The sequence below is a fragment of the Telopea speciosissima genome, chromosome 10 (assembly GCF_018873765.1).
Source record: "Telopea speciosissima isolate NSW1024214 ecotype Mountain lineage chromosome 10, Tspe_v1, whole genome shotgun sequence".
Taxonomy (NCBI): domain Eukaryota; kingdom Viridiplantae; phylum Streptophyta; class Magnoliopsida; order Proteales; family Proteaceae; genus Telopea; species Telopea speciosissima.
The window spans coordinates 10,933,612-10,952,108 of record NC_057925.1 but is presented as its reverse complement, the minus strand read 5'-3'; the positions used below and the strand labels follow the sequence as shown (position 1 = coordinate 10,952,108).

At 37.8% G+C, this 18,497-nt stretch overlaps 1 protein-coding gene and 2 pseudogenes across 1 annotated transcript; 1 reads left to right on the top strand and 2 right to left on the bottom strand.

Moving 5' to 3' along the window:
• Positions 1 to 9,619: 9,619 nt before the first annotated feature.
• On the bottom strand, positions 9,620 to 14,571 carry LOC122643219 (annotated as a pseudogene).
• A 769-nt stretch (positions 14,572 to 15,340) lies between these two features.
• Positions 15,341 to 16,399, top strand: LOC122643218. Its single transcript, XM_043836864.1, has one exon. The coding sequence runs from the start codon at positions 15,341 to 15,343 to the stop codon at positions 16,397 to 16,399; it is 1,059 nt and encodes a 352-aa protein (XP_043692799.1).
• A 1,105-nt stretch (positions 16,400 to 17,504) lies between these two features.
• LOC122643217 overlaps positions 17,505 to 18,497 on the bottom strand; it is a 51,959-nt pseudogene continuing 50,966 nt past the window's right edge.

Here is an 18,497-nt window from a genome sequence, read left to right as displayed (position 1 = left end):
GGTGGCATAGTTCATTTGGGCTGACATTTTTAAAATCTACATGATGTACAAAAATTACTAATTAGCATGATCTACAATCATTAAATTAACTGGGGTAAGATCAATCAATGGTCAGTCACACCCCAAGCTTCCCTCTAGCTTGTAGGGCATGAATTGGAAACGACCAACCCTCATACTCCTGACTTAGCCTATCGGGGTTCATCATTCGCATCTTGGTTGGGTGGACTATTCTGCCCGTCACTTAGACTTTCGATGTATTTGGCCACCTGAGTGTCATGCCCATTCCTATCGGCTGACACACACTCAAGTTAAGTGTTTACCCTTAATTTCGGAGGGAACTATGGTGTTTGTGGGTTAATGCCTATTATCATAGAACACATACCACTGACCATATTCTCTACATGTGAGATGAGTGCAGACAATTTCACCAATTCACCCTAATATTATCCTATTGACATCTATAAGGGTGGATCAATGACATTTCTACACTCACCAACTAAGGGAGGCCATGAGAATCCCACTAACCAGGGCTTCTCATAACACAGTTGTATTATAATGAGGGAAAACGGGAACGCATATTAAACCACAAGCATACATCCAATGTATAAACAAAATAACACATATATCCAAGGAAAACTATAAACACATAAATACCAATGGTTATGGGACAACATCTTTAATCAATGTGAGTTCATAATCAAGACAAACTCACTTTGACTAAAAATGGATGGGAGTAATCATAGCCTCATATGCCACTCCCACTTACAGCAATTATAGTGTGATAATGCATATGCAACTATCTATTACAGGAAAATTCTAAAACTGTAATAATTAAGGACACTTCAAGTAGGCAAGTCCTTCCTTCATTCTTGTCTCCAACGAACCGGCAAGATCCCTGATCCATGATCCATGATCTGCGATCCACGATCCATGATCCATAATCCATGATCCATGATCCACGATCCACGATCCACGAGGTTACAATGAATATTTTCAAACTAAGCTAAAAATATTACAACCCTTTCCAAATAAACAAAATTACATAACAGGAAACCAGTCCACCAAAATTGGACTGCTTAGAGAATAATAAAGGAAATTACATATAAAATCACAACCATGCCATGCCTAGCACACACATACATCTAATGCATGTAATTATATTCATCCCATAACTATGGTCCACATTATTTACATGAATATCAAAAATAATATTCCAACATTTATGTGAAAATTGCCCAAAAACATATAAAACATCATTACCATGACAATTCAAGCCATTATGATCAAGTGCATCCAATGCATCCATCATGCAACCATTACCATGACAACTTATGTCATAATGGTTATGTGCATTACATGATCATTACCATGACAATCCAATGTCACTATGATCATGCACATCACATAGCCATTACCATGACAACTTATATCATAATGGTCATGATACATACCCCACAAAGCCATCACATACATGCTTAAAATAAACTAACAATTATAGTAAGCCATTATGCCAAATTGGGGAAGGTGGGTGAAAGGAAGAATCTCTCCACTCATCTTCTCCAATGAAAATCCCTTTCATTAATGAAACCATAAAATTTTTTTTTATTTATTTATAAAAAACTGCAACACAAAGTGAAGCAAAACAAGAGGGAAAAACAAGTGCACATTCATACAATAGCATCACATGCGGCAAGGCTGCCTACGCACGCATGCTGCTGGCAGCCTTGCACGCATGCCGCAGGCTGTAGGGTGCACACAGCTAGGGGGTATGGGCTATCCAAGGGGTGGGGTGCATGCGACTAGGGGCGCCCGCAGGCAGCCAGCCTGCGGCCCCTATGCGCACATGCATCTCACCTCCAAAAATTTATTTATTTATTTATATTTATTATAAACAGAATAAAAATTATGAGCATCATAAAATAATGAACAAATAAAATTGAAAATAACCCCATCGATAAAGAGGCTCTGATGCCACTGAAGGCATCGCTAGTGCGACTGCAACGGAAGCGTAAATAAGATCACAGTATTGATGGAGAAGTCATTCAAAATAGAACGAAACAGAGATCGATTATTACCTAAGCCTCACAAGTGCAAGACCTCCAACCGATGATAGCCCTTTCTCAATCGTTCTACGCACCACGTAAGCTTTGCGTTCTCACCACGGTCAAGCTTACTCCTCCACAGTTCCAAGAACACAATAGCTTGGACCACCTCTAGGATCAAACACCAAGAGAACAAGAGAGGGAGAAGACGATTTTTCTAGGAGAGAGAGAGAGCTCTGCGATTTTGCTTTTAGGTTTCCTTGTCCTTTTGTGATTTGTGATCTCATGAATATTTATATTTCTCTCACAAAATCCCCATATTGCAAGCTCACATGGGATAGATATATTGAGTTATTATAAGTGACTCAATTATCTCCCAAGCAATTTTTCTCTAAATTAGGAAAGACATGGATTGCTAGGAAAATCCAATCTTGAGTGAATATGAATATTCTCTCCATGGGTTTTCTTTTCTAACAAAATGGGTACAGAAAATTCATGATCCAAACTGTGGATAACAGAAATAAAATCCCCTAGACAGACGGATTTTTACTGAAATGAGATTAATGGTATGAATTAAGGACATAGAAAGGGAGAGAAAGCGAATCCCTTTATTTCAGAAAGGGAAAAAAACAAGAAGAACGAGAAAGGAAACGCTGGAAGAAGAGAAATGAAGTTCGAGTGAAGTTACCTGAGAGTGAATAAGCGGGTTTCAGAATTGAGAACGCAGGCTATGGCTTCAGAAACTGATGCCCTAAGCGCCTCGTGTAAGCCTGCATCATTCTTTGTCAACTGATTTGTTCTTTGGAACAACGAAGAATGAATGAATGAAGGTTAAACCTGCGACTTCTTCTATCGCCAGCACTCTTGGAGACACCATGGATCATTCTTCATCTTCTCCGGCGACTACATCTCGGTACAGGCACCAGAGTAGAATGGATAGTGGAGGGTGGAGGATAGGAAAGGGTAAATCTATCATTTCGCTACCCTTTAAGGGTAGTTTAGGCATTACAAAAAATTTTAGGGATTACATCATCACTAAACTATCGGACAGGACCTATTTGAAAGAAATGGTAAAATGCAAGGGGTGTTCAAGTAATTGTTTGAACAGTTAGGTATTTTAAGAAAAAGGGCAATAGGCTAGGGGGTGTACAAGTAATTTTCCCTTATTATTAAGGAAAGAGAATGCTACTTGAGCACGTACGATGCACTGTCCCTATGCTAGACATAGGGGTGTGCAAAATGACCCCCGCAACCCGGAAAAATTCTGTTTTTCCGTGGGGGTGTGGCGATAATTTCACATGCCTTTGTGTCTGGATGCAGGGGCAGCGCACCACACGCGCCTAGGTAGCATTTTTTCTCCCTTTTTATTATTAGGAAGAAAGTTTTCAATTGAAGTGTGTACCGCCCACATCCAGATATAAAGGGAGGTGAAATGACCACCCTGCCCCCCATGAAAGGTAGAAATGTCGGCCCCCATGATGCCAATGTGCATACTCTCATTAGTCCCCACATGCATGCGGGGTCTACGCTCTCCCACATAGAACACCAACCCTTATTATTATTATTATTATTATTATTATTATGGGGTAAGTTTTCATACACGGTCGTGTAACCTGTGTGAGAGGGTGGGAGTTTCAAGGCATTAATTAATGGGTGAGGGTTTATGACTTTTCCAATTCATTGTGAGAGGGAACAAGACCGTGCATGCATACATGACCGTGTATGAAAACTTTTCCCTATTATTATTATTATTAAAATTTTGAAAACTACCCGGAGTCTTAGAGTTACTGAGTTAATAAATAAATAAATAAATGAAAGAAGAATGCTGCCCCGGTTGCATGGTCCCTACACCAGAATATGTGTCAGTGGAGACGTGCATGGGCATCCAATAAGAAGGGTGGGACGATCATTTTTCTCCCTTGTGTGTGGGTGCAAGGGGAATGTGACCTGTCAATATTCTTTTTGTCATAAATAAATAATGGAAAAAGATTGGGCACGCTAGCAACATGCCCAACATGTGTCATTCGCTCTCCTCCCCTTTGGAAAAGACCTCCCTGCCTTCCTATGTCCAACCTTGTGGTTGGCATATACCCCTAACTTACCAAAAACTGATAAATACCTAACCCTCTCCCATAAATAATAAATGTGAAACCATAATCAAATGCATCCTAGTGGATCATCATTGATTTTTGTCCTCATTTTTGGTATGTCTAACATATAGCCATAATAGGTGCTATAAGCTCAGTACAAAGCCCGGCCCATACAATTCACACCATAAGAGTTACCTAGCGATATTTAAATCTTGAGCCCGCATCAAGACATATTTTTTGCTTTTCCCTTGTGTAAGATTTTGCGTATTTTCTTCTTTGAGTGACCACCACAAACACTTTCTTATTTACTGTTAAATTTTAATGTACTTTAGAACCCTGATCTAAGCAAAATAATGGCCACTTCAATCTATTTTCAGCTTGAATCCAACCGAGATGCATATTCTTTTCAGCTAAAGTTTTCCTTCACCAATGGTGAAGATCTATGTTGGTTCACTCACAAGTCTACAATCATCATTATTCTAACCTTATGTTGGAGGTCCAAAATGCTATTCACTATCCATCAAAGTGCAATGATACCAACAGTAAAGAAATTCCACCTTCACCTTCACCTTCAATGTGGCCTAATGAAAATATGGTCCTTCACCAACAATTGCCTAGTGTAGTTGGAGACCTGTGGTGTGCTTCATGCCCATACTCCCCAGGAAGTCTTAAGTTCGAGTCTCCTGGCCGGCTGGTACCTTCCCCCTCCCTATCCCATCCACCTAAAAAAGTAAGATATATATTAAAGCTCCCAATTCCAAAAAAAAAAAAAAATATTGTCCTTCCTTTTTTGTCACCTTGTGTTGTTTTTCCTTTTCTTTTTTTTTTTTTATCACTTATGGTGGCAAATGAAAGTGCCCCTTCAATGGACATTGACCCCTCATTGGGGAGTGGGTCCGAAATTTATCAGAATTGGCCAAGTATTGACTACTAAATGTGAATGAAAACTTGAAATTGAAGCTTGTTATATTTTGTGCAAGTTATAGTGCCTGCAAACCCTCTTTAATATTGTTATAAAATTTTCCAAATATCCTTGGTTCATCCATTTTGTCATTTGAAGCAATCACACTTGGATCAGCTATTGGTGGATACCGAAAACAAATCTTGGCCATCCAAAGGTCACTACATTGATATAGGATACCACCACGCTTCAATGGTAATTTTTCCTAATTTTTGCTTCTTTTTTTTTTTTTATTTTTTTTTTTTTTATTTTTTATTTTTCTTAATGAAAGTAAGCTGTTCTGAGTAGAAGCGTTCTTAAAAATAGTTATTGTGTTTCAAAATTTTTGAAATTTGTATGCAAGATGCTCCCCACTGTGTTTGATGTCCACTAATTTTCTCGGGCCCAAATGCTTTTATTTTGGACAATTTAACCCTTATAACTTGTTTTAGAACTTGCCCAATCAGAAACTGTGGAGCATGTTTTGGTTTCAGGCTTAAGGCTAAAATTAAATTGTGGGGCATGTTTTGGCTTGGGCCAATTCATCCTCAAAACATATGGGTTTAGTATTTTTCTCTTTTTTCTACCCCCTGTTATGGCATTTTAGAAAATATAATAAATGTCAAAAATGTAAAAAATCCTTCAAAAAATATGCAATGTTCCTTTCATTATGTTTGATTTTAGAGGCTCAATATCCATTGCTTTCAATGTATTTATCATATTGTGCATGCTCCATATTCCCCATAGGACATAGATGTAATTTTGTGCTCTTTCTTTTCTATCTAAAGTCATCCTTGTTTATCAAGTAACACAAGTGATTTATTTTGCGATCGATCTATTCCATGCAAAGCACCCATTAGTTTTGTGCACTGATTATGCTAGTTTTCTCAACCAGTCTTTATTGTGAGTACAACATTGTAGCAGATTCATTTAGTATGTAATATTTCTTAAGTGTTAAAAAACATTTAATAAATTTTAGTTGATTTATATCCACTCTTGTATTTCTATTTGTCTATCACAAAGGTAGACAAGAAATTATTCCAGACTTTTTGGAGATGTTATTTTGGAAAATTGCCACATGGTTCGAAAATTGGTTTTTGAACTGATTACTGTGTGTACTTTTTATGTACTAATTCTGTGAATTCCATTGTTTTCTAGTATGGTCAATGGCCGCCCACAACTTCTCCAACGGAGACATGCTGCTCCAAGGTTGAGTCATCATCAGGATGATCTGTATTACTTTATATATATATATATATATATATATATATATATAGAGAGAGAGAGAGAGAGAGAGAGAGAGAGAGAGAGAGAGAGAGAGAGAGAGTCATCATCATCATCAGGATGATCTGTATTACTTTATATATATATATGTATGTATGTATGTATGTATGTATATATATATTTGGCTAGATCTGTAAGTCTTAAGAACTTTGGTTTCGCATCATAATAAAAAGACCTCACATTGTTTTACATAGTTTTTTTTTTTTGTTTTTAACGTGAATATTATCTAGGACCTGGGCCAACCCCTATGATTTTATTAAAGCTCAATCAAAGAATAGAAACAAATACATAGGGGGACATACCCGCCTTACCCTAGCCCAATAGAAAATAAATCCTCAACTCTCTAGAAAGAAAACTCACAGCCCTTACAAGCAACCCGGCCCAAGCAACAGAAAGCCTGACTCCTTAACACAGGAAAACCAAGAGCATTCTCTCTGGTAATCCGCCGAAGATCCAGAGGGAGATTCATCTTTCCACTAAAATAAATATCAGAAGTCGATTCACAAGCTAAATTGGCCAACCAGTCTACTGCCTTGTTCTACTCTCTAAAGATGAAGGAGAGCAAAGGCCTAGTAGACTTGATGATGTCCATGATCTCCTGGAACCAATACCAACCCTTCCAGAGGCTATACCTTCGTTTTGACACACACTTGAAAGTCACCTCCAAGTCCGAGATAACAATAGGCCCCACTAACCCCAAGTTAGCATAACGTCTCAAACCATCCCTCAAAGCTCTCAGTTCAACAATGCTTTTTGTGCAAGCACCATATATAGTAATTAGCAAACGCAGCAATGGCAGAACCATATTTACCTCTGATGATGCCCCCGCCACCATCCTTCTCCGGGTTTCCTTTGCAAGCACCATCAATATTAAGCTTCACTACAGAGAAAGGAGGGCACCAGAACACGGGGGCTGGAGGACGATGGACAACCAATTTTTGAGTAATCCCAAAAAATCGAAGAACCATAGAGTCCCGAAAATTCAGGTACTTACGAAATGCAAGAAGAAAGGGAATTTCTCTCACCCAATTACAAATCACCTCCACAATGTGACTGACCGAACAAGCTCTTTCCCCATGCTTACGATTGTTCCTCTCTTTCTACAACTCCCAAATAATAAAAGAGGGAAGCAAACCATTGATCACACCACCGAGACCCTTTCCATGAGCATGTCCGTGCCAGAATAAAATTCTACATTGCACAGGTACTAATTCTATGTCAACCAATCTTGAGAAAAAATCCCATACCTTGTTAGCCGTTCCTCCCGCCACCAAACAATGTGTTGTCTTCTCTCGCACAGGTTACCACAGTATAAGCACTTGGAAACAAAGGGAATGCCCATCGCCATAATTGCATTATCTGTTGGAATTGATCCGCAAAGCACTTGCCAATTGAAAAAAACCATTTTTAGATTGCAACATCCGATTCCAAAGCCATTTCGCAAATGGCCTCTCCGGCGAAGCTAACCTAACTTCGTTCCATAAGGCTTTAATAGAGAGTTTGCCGTCACTTTTCCACGTCCATACCAATCTATCCGTCCTACTTGACCGAGAAAAATTTCCATTCCGGATATTATCAAGCACCATGGCCGAATCAATTTTTTGCAAAACATCCTGATATCAAATACCTTCTTGATTAAGAACATCACACACCTGAGTTGAAAGATCAAGATTAGCCACCCCATCCACACGGTCAAGCAGTGCACCCCACCCTGACTAGTTATCAAGCCAGAAATTTACGTCACCTCTTCCATTTAGCCATTGTGAATTTAATATGCATATTTGATTCATAAATTCTTTTCCTATTTTCTAGGATTTTTATGTAAGAATTCGACCAAAAAAAAAACAAAGGATTTTTATGTAAGAAACTAGAAATCGTACATTGATGGTGCTAAGCGTTGTGCTTTGTAAACTTGCATATTCAATCATAAGGGCATTTGTTTTAGGAAATGGTGTACTATGTTTTGAATCCATTTACAAGGATAATCATTTTTTTAAGGGAAAATTTCACCTACCTCGCCTAAAGTTTGCCTTAAATATACTTTCACCTATGAGGTTTTGAAAATTTCACATACCTCCCCTGCTTTCCAAATTAATTAATCAAAACACCTAATCCATTAACTGGTAGTGACTGAAAACAGTAAAATTGTGGTTTAATTGACCAAATTGCCTTCATCTTCTCCAAATCATTTAAGGTGAAAAAACCTGCAACTCACCTTCCCCAAATCATTTATAGGGTTTGATAAAAAAGAAGATGAGTTGGGCTTCCTTGTCATCTCCTCCAGCAGTGCCATCAACAACATCGGCGTAGACGCTAGCCTCTGCAATTTCATCTCCTTCGTCGGAAAAATAGAGAGGAGGCGATTGAGTTCTTGTCTGTCGATTCGTCAACAAATTGATTTCAGGCCCAATCCTGGCCCAGCTGCTCAAATTCAAAACTTTATAAATCTCTCTCTCTCTCCAAGTTTCCAGATTAGGTTTTCCTTTGTTACGGTTCAATCTTGTTATTTCCGGGGAAGAAAATTGTCCACTTTCAGGTATGTCGTCTAACTTAATCTAATCTTTGATTTGGACAAGGTCGGATGCTGTTATATATATATATATTTTACGTTGTAACTTATGGCTTTCAAACCCTAAAACGAAACATATCCGCAAACAGTTGGAGAGAAAGTCATGGATGAGTGCGACGGAGGAGATCGAACGAAGCGATCTCCGCCGTTGCTGACGAGGTTTTCTTGGGGGAAGAAGATGATGATTACGAAAATCTTTACAACGTACGTGCAGGGTTTCTTCAGTCTCTCCGAAGAAACGAAGATGTGGGATTTAAAAATGGGGAAGATGACAAAAAGATCGAGTCGGCTACCGAGTCCAGGGGGTTTCAATCCCTATATATTCGCATCTTTTACTTCTATTTTTTTTTAATTCCTTCTTAATAACATATTTTGATTTTCGTTGCATTATTCTTCTCTGTCTTTGAAGTTTCTATCTTCTTTTCTTTTCTTCTATTCTTTTAGACTCTTAAAACTAATTCAATTACCTAAAACAATTGCAATTGATGAAGCATATTTTTTATTATTTATTAAGACGTATTTTTCAACGTCAATTCACACCCACACACAATCTGCAGATAAAGAGAGACGACGGGAGTAAATTCCAAACAAAACGAAACAACCAAAAGACCCCAACACTCACTCATACATAATATTAGAATAGAGGGAGAAACGAAACGACCAAACGACCCCTCTGCTCCCTCTGCTCTATTTCCTACATAGAAGACACAGGAAGCTTAATATCTCCTACATTTCTTAGGAAGCCTTTCAACCACTTAGCTGATTCCTTTGGGAACCGCGGTGGGCTAACCAATTTTGACAAAAAATCCACGTAGTAAACTCCAAATGGGGTTGTGTAACCATAGTTCCACTCAAAGTTGTCAAGCAAAGACCATACGAAGTATCCTTTCACATTCACTCCATTCCTGTCAAACAACCAAATAAAGAGGATTAAATTTTGGATAATCTTAATAATAATTAATTATTGCGTCAAGGAATGCTTTAATCAACATGTCAATACATTCTGACTATTTCAAAAGAAAAATGTAGATGACGTGAAGAGTCATATTTGAAATTACATAGATGTCCTCATGAATCTTTTTTCTTTCAGATAATTTTTTGTTTAATAACATGTCATGAACTGATAATGCCATTTTAATATTATAAAATATTATTTATAGAATTATTATTTTTTCATATTCTTATAATCAGATTAGGTAGAATAGTTTCAGAACTTGGATTAGTTTTTGGATATTATTTTTTCGAATACAGATTCCTCCAAACGGATATGAATACAAATCAACTATGAATTTTCGACTATCCATTGATATCCTTAATTGTATGAGAGTATAGAAAATGTTGTAGTCTCAAACAACCGTTCCCCTATGTTAAGGAATTCGATTACAAATTCAAATACCATATGATCGTGTCATATCTTATCCTTCTTGTGTAACCATTTTTTTAAATTTAAATTGTATGACCACTTATCCCAATCTTGTCATTATTGTAACAATAGAAATGAAGGACGAACCAAATGAGTAAGTTTAATTCAAAATCATATACTCTTAGAACTTTACATGGTATCAGAGCTAGTAGTCTCTCTCTCTTCTCCAACCTCCTTCTCCCTATTGTTGAACCACCATTCCTCTCTCTCATGGGTAGGTACCTATTTTTTTTTTGTTTTCTATTAGGAATCTGCACTCTACTGGCAAGGCACCAACCAACTATGCTAGCATTGTCTTCTTTCGCGCTAACAATTGAGTGTGATGATGCTAAAAATATTTTTTGTGGAGTGGTGGCTTGGCTTTGGGCTAGGCCCATTTAATAACTAGGCTAGCTAGGCCAACCCAACTATAGTCCCTTATGAACTAAGCCATGCTTTCGCTGGATTGAGAATGCCACATCCTAGTTTCCACAGCTAACAAAACATATTTTTTTAGGGGATCTTATAAATGTTGAGAGACATGCATCATGAAAAACTACTTAAAGAGAAGTCTTAACAACCATATCTGACCCATAAGTAAAAACAACTCAAATAGGTCTTTTGGGTGGAAAGAAGTTTTCTGGAATTTTATGATATTTTTTTCTAACATCAACCCCCCCCCCCCCCAAAAAAAAAAAAAAAAAAGAAAAAAGAGTAGAGATTTTTGGATATTACATAGACAATTTGGGGGATTGCTCTAGATACCTACCTGATGGCTTTGTGAAGGTAATATAGATGACTTTTGAGGTAGTCAATTCTATTGGTGTCATTGAGGGACTTCGATGGTGGGGCATTCTCCTGGGAAACTCCTGCATGGGTACCCAAAATTAAGAAAATTAACTTCATTGGAAATTGATATTGAAATAAAATTTAAAACTTCCTATGTTGATGTTGCGAGCTTTCCCCTCCCGATGATGGCTTTACTGTAGTTGGTAGGAGTCTGTCTTGATTTTTGTTGGTGTATCAGCTTCAGTCCAACTTGCATTTTTTCATTCTTTGTTCGTTTAATATAAACGATCTTTTAGAAGGAAAAAAAAAAAAAAGATGGATCTTTAAGTAGTCTTACCATTCTCGGTGATGTAAATAATAGGATTGTTGTATTTCCCATTTATGTAATTCAGAACTTGTCCCATGGCCATTGGATATGTATAGAGCCATGGTGAACCAGTCTGCAAAAAACAAAATAATAATAATAATAATCATAAATCAAATGAAACATTACTATTATTAATTTGATTATTGTGTCACATAGGGAAAATTAAGGTTCCCTAGAACTGCATTTTCCATACAAAAATATGGAAACTACATTAACAGGGGTAAGTAAGTTTGTAATTAAAACTTATACCAGTGTACCAATTGCAGTGCCATTTCGAACACCTGTGACATTGAATATTGAACAAGAGTGGGAGTTAATTATAAGTCGTATGATTAAACTCCATTAATTAATTAATATTAGGGTTCCATGCTTGGATGGATGTATGGATTTCAAGTGCTTACCGGTGGTATTGGCGCAAGCATCAGTTTGATAGCTTAGATAGTTGGGGTCGGCTGGAGGAACATTGAAAGCATAAGAGGTAGTATAGTAATTTAACCCCAGGAAATCAAAAGACCCTTTTAACATCTCTGATTCTGTTGCATTAAATTTCGGTAGCCGTTCTCCTACAAGTTCTTTCATAATTTCTGGATAATCGCCATTGGTTATTGGGTCCATATATACCTTCATGTACAGGAACAAATTAAAATAAATAAATAAAAACTAAATAGAGAGAGAGAGAGAGAGAGAGAGAGAGAGAGAGATCATTGTACATTAAACTATAAACGGAGGAGACTCACCAGCCAAACTTGAAATCAGCCGATCGTTGGGTGGCATTAATATCTTCCAAGTGTGAGGAGTAAGGCGCCGTCCAGAAAAAATTTAATGCTAATCCAATCGTGCCGTTTTGAGATCCCTGCAGGTTCACACAGTGCAATTTCATTCATTCACTCCCTAATTGTAAAGTTTCCATCTCAAAACTTCAGACTGTTAGACTTGTTAGCAGCCTCTGTGTGACTAATCTCCCAATGGTAACTAGTCAATAGTTTTATAGCCAGCCATAAATGCACACACCGTATTGTTTCGCCTATACAATTCAACTGCTGCTGCATGAGCAAGGAGTAAATTATGGCCCACAATATATGGTTCCGTCGATGAATTCCCTTCATTGCAACCCAACCAAGTGGAACATCGGGCTGGCGCATAGGTTCCATCACCGTAGCCATACACTGCATAGGAATATGGCTCGTTTATGGTCATCCAGTTCTTCACTCGGTCACCAAAGTTCTTAAAGCACACATCTGCAAAGTCTCGAAAATCATTCCTGCATGTACACAAATGAGATCATAAAAAATAGACTCTGGAAGCATAGCTCTTTCACCTAGACAAATTTCATACCCAAATTCAATCAAATACACTCCCCATGTATGTCAAGTTGTCCCTGTATCTTCAAGGGGGGAAAAAAAAACTCCTTTTGTGCTGAAATTTGATTTATAGGCAAGGAATCTCAAGATCTACCCATCAACGAAGTTTGAAATCCCATCCGTACTGCCTAGCAAATAAAGGGCTCAAGTTCCTTACACAATTCTAGAGTTTAAGAAACCCCCGTAAGCATCTTCAAGGGCTTGGGGAGAATCCCAGTGAAATAAAGTTGCAAAAGGCTCAAAACCTGCAGACGATGGACAACCAATATATAGGAAAAAAGCAAAGAGAAAAGAGAGAGAGAGCGAGCTGACTATTGTTCTTCAGGGTATTAATAAGGTCATTGTAGAATTGGATGCCTTTAGGGTTTATTCCCCCGCTTAGTGTGCCTTCTGAAAATTAAAAATATTTCAAGGGAAAGCAAAGTAAATATCGGATTATTTTGCACATAAGAAAAAAAATTATATTTGTATTTCGGTGGAGGGGAGACATAATAAAAAAAGTTTAATTAATCATCTTTTGCTGATTTCTGGGCAAGGTTGAGTTGTAGCTGACCACCACGAGGACTTCCCAAGTGGTGGTCACCTGCTCTAGTACTACTCCCGCCCAGCCCAATAACTCTAAACTGTGAAGTTCTACACAGAAATGATTTGATCTTATCAAAGAACATTTCTCTTCTTTTATAATTTTGTCATCTTAATTTGAATGAATTGTTGATCCTTTAAAATATCAAATGATCATCTCACTTCCTTGGTAATATTCTAGACCACGAGATTGAGAACCTGAAAGCCGTCATCCCCATATCCTTCATCATGGGGACATCCTCCTATTAACATTGGACACACCCCATCCATAAATACATATATATATATAATGTCTAATACACACAATAGTACTGTTCATGGTTTAAAATTCAAAACCATAAAAGCGACATTAACAAAATAAGATCCAGTGTTACAATACCGGATAGCGGCGATAGAAATCTACGGTAATATCTGCATTCGATTGATCTGCTATGGCATCTGTTCATATAAATCACCACACAATTCCATGAAGGAAAAAGTTTATAAATTGAATGGTAAAAATTTATTGAAAATGGTTTAAGGTAAAAATTTATAAACCTAAATAAATGGTTAATATATATTTCGAAGCAAAGTTTTCCTCTACCCATAGAGGATGGTTCACCCACCATCGTATGGTTCACAAACCCCTCCTAGGGTTTTAGTATGTTCTAAAATACCTCTCAATACCCATTCCCGTCCTCTCCCGCCCATACATGGAGGGAAATTCAGCCAATCTTTTGCATGGATGGTCTACTTAAAAGAGATCCAACCAAGTGGTAAGATAAGGCATTTTGACTTAGCTAGGCTGGTTGCCCTAACTTTAGGTAGAGAAGAGCTTTCATGTGGTAGATTCTTTTGCTTATCATCTTTGAGTGAAAGAGAGACCTGGATGATCACGAGTTAAAGTGTCCCAGATGCTTGGGCCTCTACCATCTACATTCCATGCACCTTCATACTGAAATGAAACACACACACACACACACAAACATGTTTATTAGAAGAGAAAATTAATTAGTAGATATCTAATAAAAACATTATTAACGAACATGGCCGGAAATGATAAGAAGTAGTACTTGGTAAGCACATGATGCGGAACCGAAATAAAAATCCGATGGGAAATCATGCCGGTTGATGGAATTGACATCATCGAATGGTAATGCATTCATGGAAAGAGAGAAGTAGTTGAAAAAAAGGAGTAGGAAGACATTAATAAGAAGAAAGTGAAGAGGAGAGCCTAGAAATGCCATTGTTGAGATCATCTTATGAGTTTCCAAGCTTCTTCCTTGGCTCCCCTTTTATAGAGAGTCTGTTACGGAACGAGTGAAGAAGAGAATAATAGATGAGAGAAACAGCATGAGTTCCCTTACGTCCACGCCTCCACGGTAACATGATTTTCCATTATATTTTGAATTGATTACAATTCTTATTTAAGGAAAGATGATTTCCATTCTTATCATGATATTCACCATCTCATGTCGTTAATTAACACGTTCCCGTAAGAATTAACGGTGGATCACTGCAATAATGTTATTAAGGGTGGATCGCTTTCATGTAGTAAAAAGTAAAAAGCGAACCTTAGAACCACAGATCCAAATCCTCTACGGTGCGCTGCCCATAGTGGCCTGAGCAGCGCAGACTGAGCCGTGCATGGAAAGACCGCCTTATCCCTGCCCAAACGCCTTGTCAGGGAAAAAGATGATCATTGCACGCATGGCCCAATCTACGCCGCACAGACCACTATGGGCAACTATGCCATTAGCAGGACGTGGAACTTAGAGCCGCTCCACCGTCTCTTTTCCCCTGAAGAGCTCCAAGCCATCCAAAGAATCCAGCTTCCTCTCTTTCCATGTGAGAATAGACAAGTTTGGGGAGGAGCGAAGAGTGGTGTTTTTTCGGTTAAAACAGCCTATCATCTGCTGTATAATCAGGTTGAGAATGGCACTCAAACAAGGCCCTCATTTATTCCCACTGTACCTAAAACGGTTTGGCAGGCTATATGGAGCTGTCCTACTCGCCCAAAAATTAGGAATTTTCTTTGGAAAGCCTGTACGTGCTTCTGGTCTTGCTACTGGGGAGGGCCTCTCTAACCGTCAAATATCTATTGATCCTCAATGCCACAGATGTGGAGCGTCCCCTGAAACCACGACTCACATTCTTATTGAATGTTCTTTTGCCCAAGCAGCTTGGTTTGCCTGCCCTCTCTCTGTTAATTTGTCGACCACTGCTCCTAACATTCCAGATATCAGTGCTTGGATCTCTCACTTGTTAGATATTTCAAAGAGGGATAAAGCTCAAGGCCGCTGGGTGCAAGGACTCTCCTCCTTTATGTGTTGGTATATTTGGCGTGCACGCAATGAGTCTCTTCATAATGGTACTGTGATCTCCCCTATGGATGTCTTGGCTCTGGCCTCCAAAGCTTTTCATGAGTTTCTTTCTGCCTCAGAGAGTGGTAAGGTGTGTTCCCCTTCGTCAGCACCTTTGGTAGACCTGTCGATTAAATGGACTCCTCCCCCTGCTGGATTCTTAAACCTCAACTGTGATGCTTCCCTTCAGCAGGATAATCCCCTTGGAGGACTCGGTTGTGTTATTAGCAACTCGGCTGGTAAACCAATCTTAGCCTGCTCCTACCCGGCTTCCTTTTCTACCATTGCTCAAGGAGAAGCGTTAGCTATTCGAATTGGCCTGATGCATGCGATCCCGGAAGGAATTGATCGTCTCATCGTGGAATCGGATAATAAGGCTATTATCCACCTGTTGGCAGACCCCTCAGCCCGGCCTCCAGTCGAGATTCTCCCTGTAATAGAGGACATTACATTTTTACTTCCCTGTTTTGTTGAATGTTCCTTTGTTTTTATTCCAAGGCTTATCAACAATGTAGCTGATACCTTGGCTAGGAGGGCCTTTTCTCTCGAGAGTGAGATGATCTGGCTGTTGTCCTCTGCATGGCTGACCCAGTTGTGTAACTCGGACTCCATGTGTACTTCACTCTCCTAGCAATGAATCTCTTTTCACCCAAAAAAAAAAATCTAATGGAATAGAATTTGGGTACTAATTCCATAGTTGGAAAACTGGGGTTTGACTAGGGCTAGTCATTCGGGCGGAGTTCAAAATTTTGGAAAATCTGATCAAGAGTCGTGTAGACTAGGCCAGAGTATAAAATGATGAGATTGAATCATAAATTGTCCGAATCAAATAAGACTCGGTATTTTTACCTGAGTCATGACAAACTCAACGAGTCTAGTCACTTTTTTAAAAACCATAAAAGTGGTTCACTTAGAAACTGAGTTGAGTAAAATAGTAAATCTGCATTCTTTTCTTTTTGGTAAGAAAATCCGTAGTCTAAAACAGTAAGAAATCCTTAACTCATCGTCTCTCTTCTCTTGTTCAATGGTATAAACTCAAAATGCGTTGCTATGTGATTCATTGAATTTTTTTCCCCTTTTTTTTTGTATTTTTCTGATTTTTTAATAATATATACATATTTATTGCATTAAATTTTTAAAAAACGTGACTCGCCTTGATTGGGTTTGATAACGTTATATTTTTGGTGTTTTTGTGCTATTTGTGCTCCCAACACACAAGTAGCACAGAAAAACTGTTTGATAAACCCGTTTTGTTTCAAGTGTTTTTAACAACAAAAATAAAAATTTATGCTTATTTTTGCCAACAGAAACAGTTTTGTAGAAACAACAAATAGTTGTTTTTACCATTTTGTTACCAATCGTTAGAAACTGTTGCTCGATAAAATCACAAACCTCTCTCACAAAACCCTTCGTCTTCTTCTCCCCTGTCTTTTAAGTTTCTATCTTCTTTTCTTCTCTTCTATTTTTTTAGACTCTTAAAACTAACTCAAATACCTAAAACAACTGCAATTGATGAAGCAAACTTTTTTATTTATTAAGACGTATTTTTCAACGTCAATATCATAACAAAACAGTCAATTCACACCCACACACAATTTGCAAATAAAGAGAGACGGGAGTAAATTCCAAACAAAATGAAACAACCAAAAGACGCCTCCGCTCACTCATACATAATATTAGAATAGAGAGAGAAACGAAACGACCAAACGACCCCTCTGCTCCCTCTGCTCTATTTCCTACATAGAAGACACAGGAAGCTTGATATCCCTTACATTTCTTAGGAAGCCTTTTAACCACTTAGCTGATTCCTTTGGGTACCGCGGCGGCCTAACTGATATTAACTCCAAATTCGCGTTGTAAATTCCAAATGGGGTTGTGTAACCATAGTTCCATTCAAAGTTGTCAAGCAAAGACCATATGGAGTATCCTTTCACATTCACTCCCTCCCTGTCAAACAACCAAATAAAGAGTATTAAATTTTGGATAATCTTAATAATAATCAATTATTATGTCAAGAAATACTTTAATCAACTAGTCAATACATTCTGACTATTCCAAAAGAAAAATGTATATGATGTGAAGAATCATATTTGAAATTACATAGATGTCCTCATGAATATTTTTTCTTTTAGATAATTTTTTGTCTAATAACATGTCATGAACTGATAATGCCATAATAAAATATTATTTATAGAATTACTATTTTTTCATATTCTTATAATCAGATTGGGTAGAATAGTTTCAAAACTTGGATTAGTTTTTGGAAATATTTTTTTCGAATACAAATTCCTCTAAACAGATACGAATACAAATCAGCTATGAATTTTCAACTATCCATTCATATCCTTAATTGTGTGAGAGTATACAAAATGTTGTAGGCTCAAACAATCATTCCCCTATGTTAAGGAATTCGATTACAAATTCAAATACCATTTTATCATGTCATATCTTATCCTTCTTGTGTAACCATTTTTTTAAATTTAAATTGTATAACCAGCTATCCCAATCTTATCATTATTGTAAGAGTTTTACAATATAAATGAAGGACGTAACTCAGTCAAATGGGTAAGAGTAATTAATTCAAAATCATATACTCTTAGAACTTTACATGGTATCAGAGACTACAAAGTAGTCTCTCTCTCTTCTCCAACCTCCTTCTCCCTATTGTTGAACCACCATGCCTCTCTCTCATGGGTAGGTACCTATTTTTTTTTGGTTTCTATTAGAAA

Excerpts from the sequence above, each read along its gene's own strand:
- LOC122643218 (XM_043836864.1), top strand. The coding sequence starts at position 15,341 with ATGGCACTCAAACAAGGCCCTCATTTATTCCCACTGTACCTAAAACGG.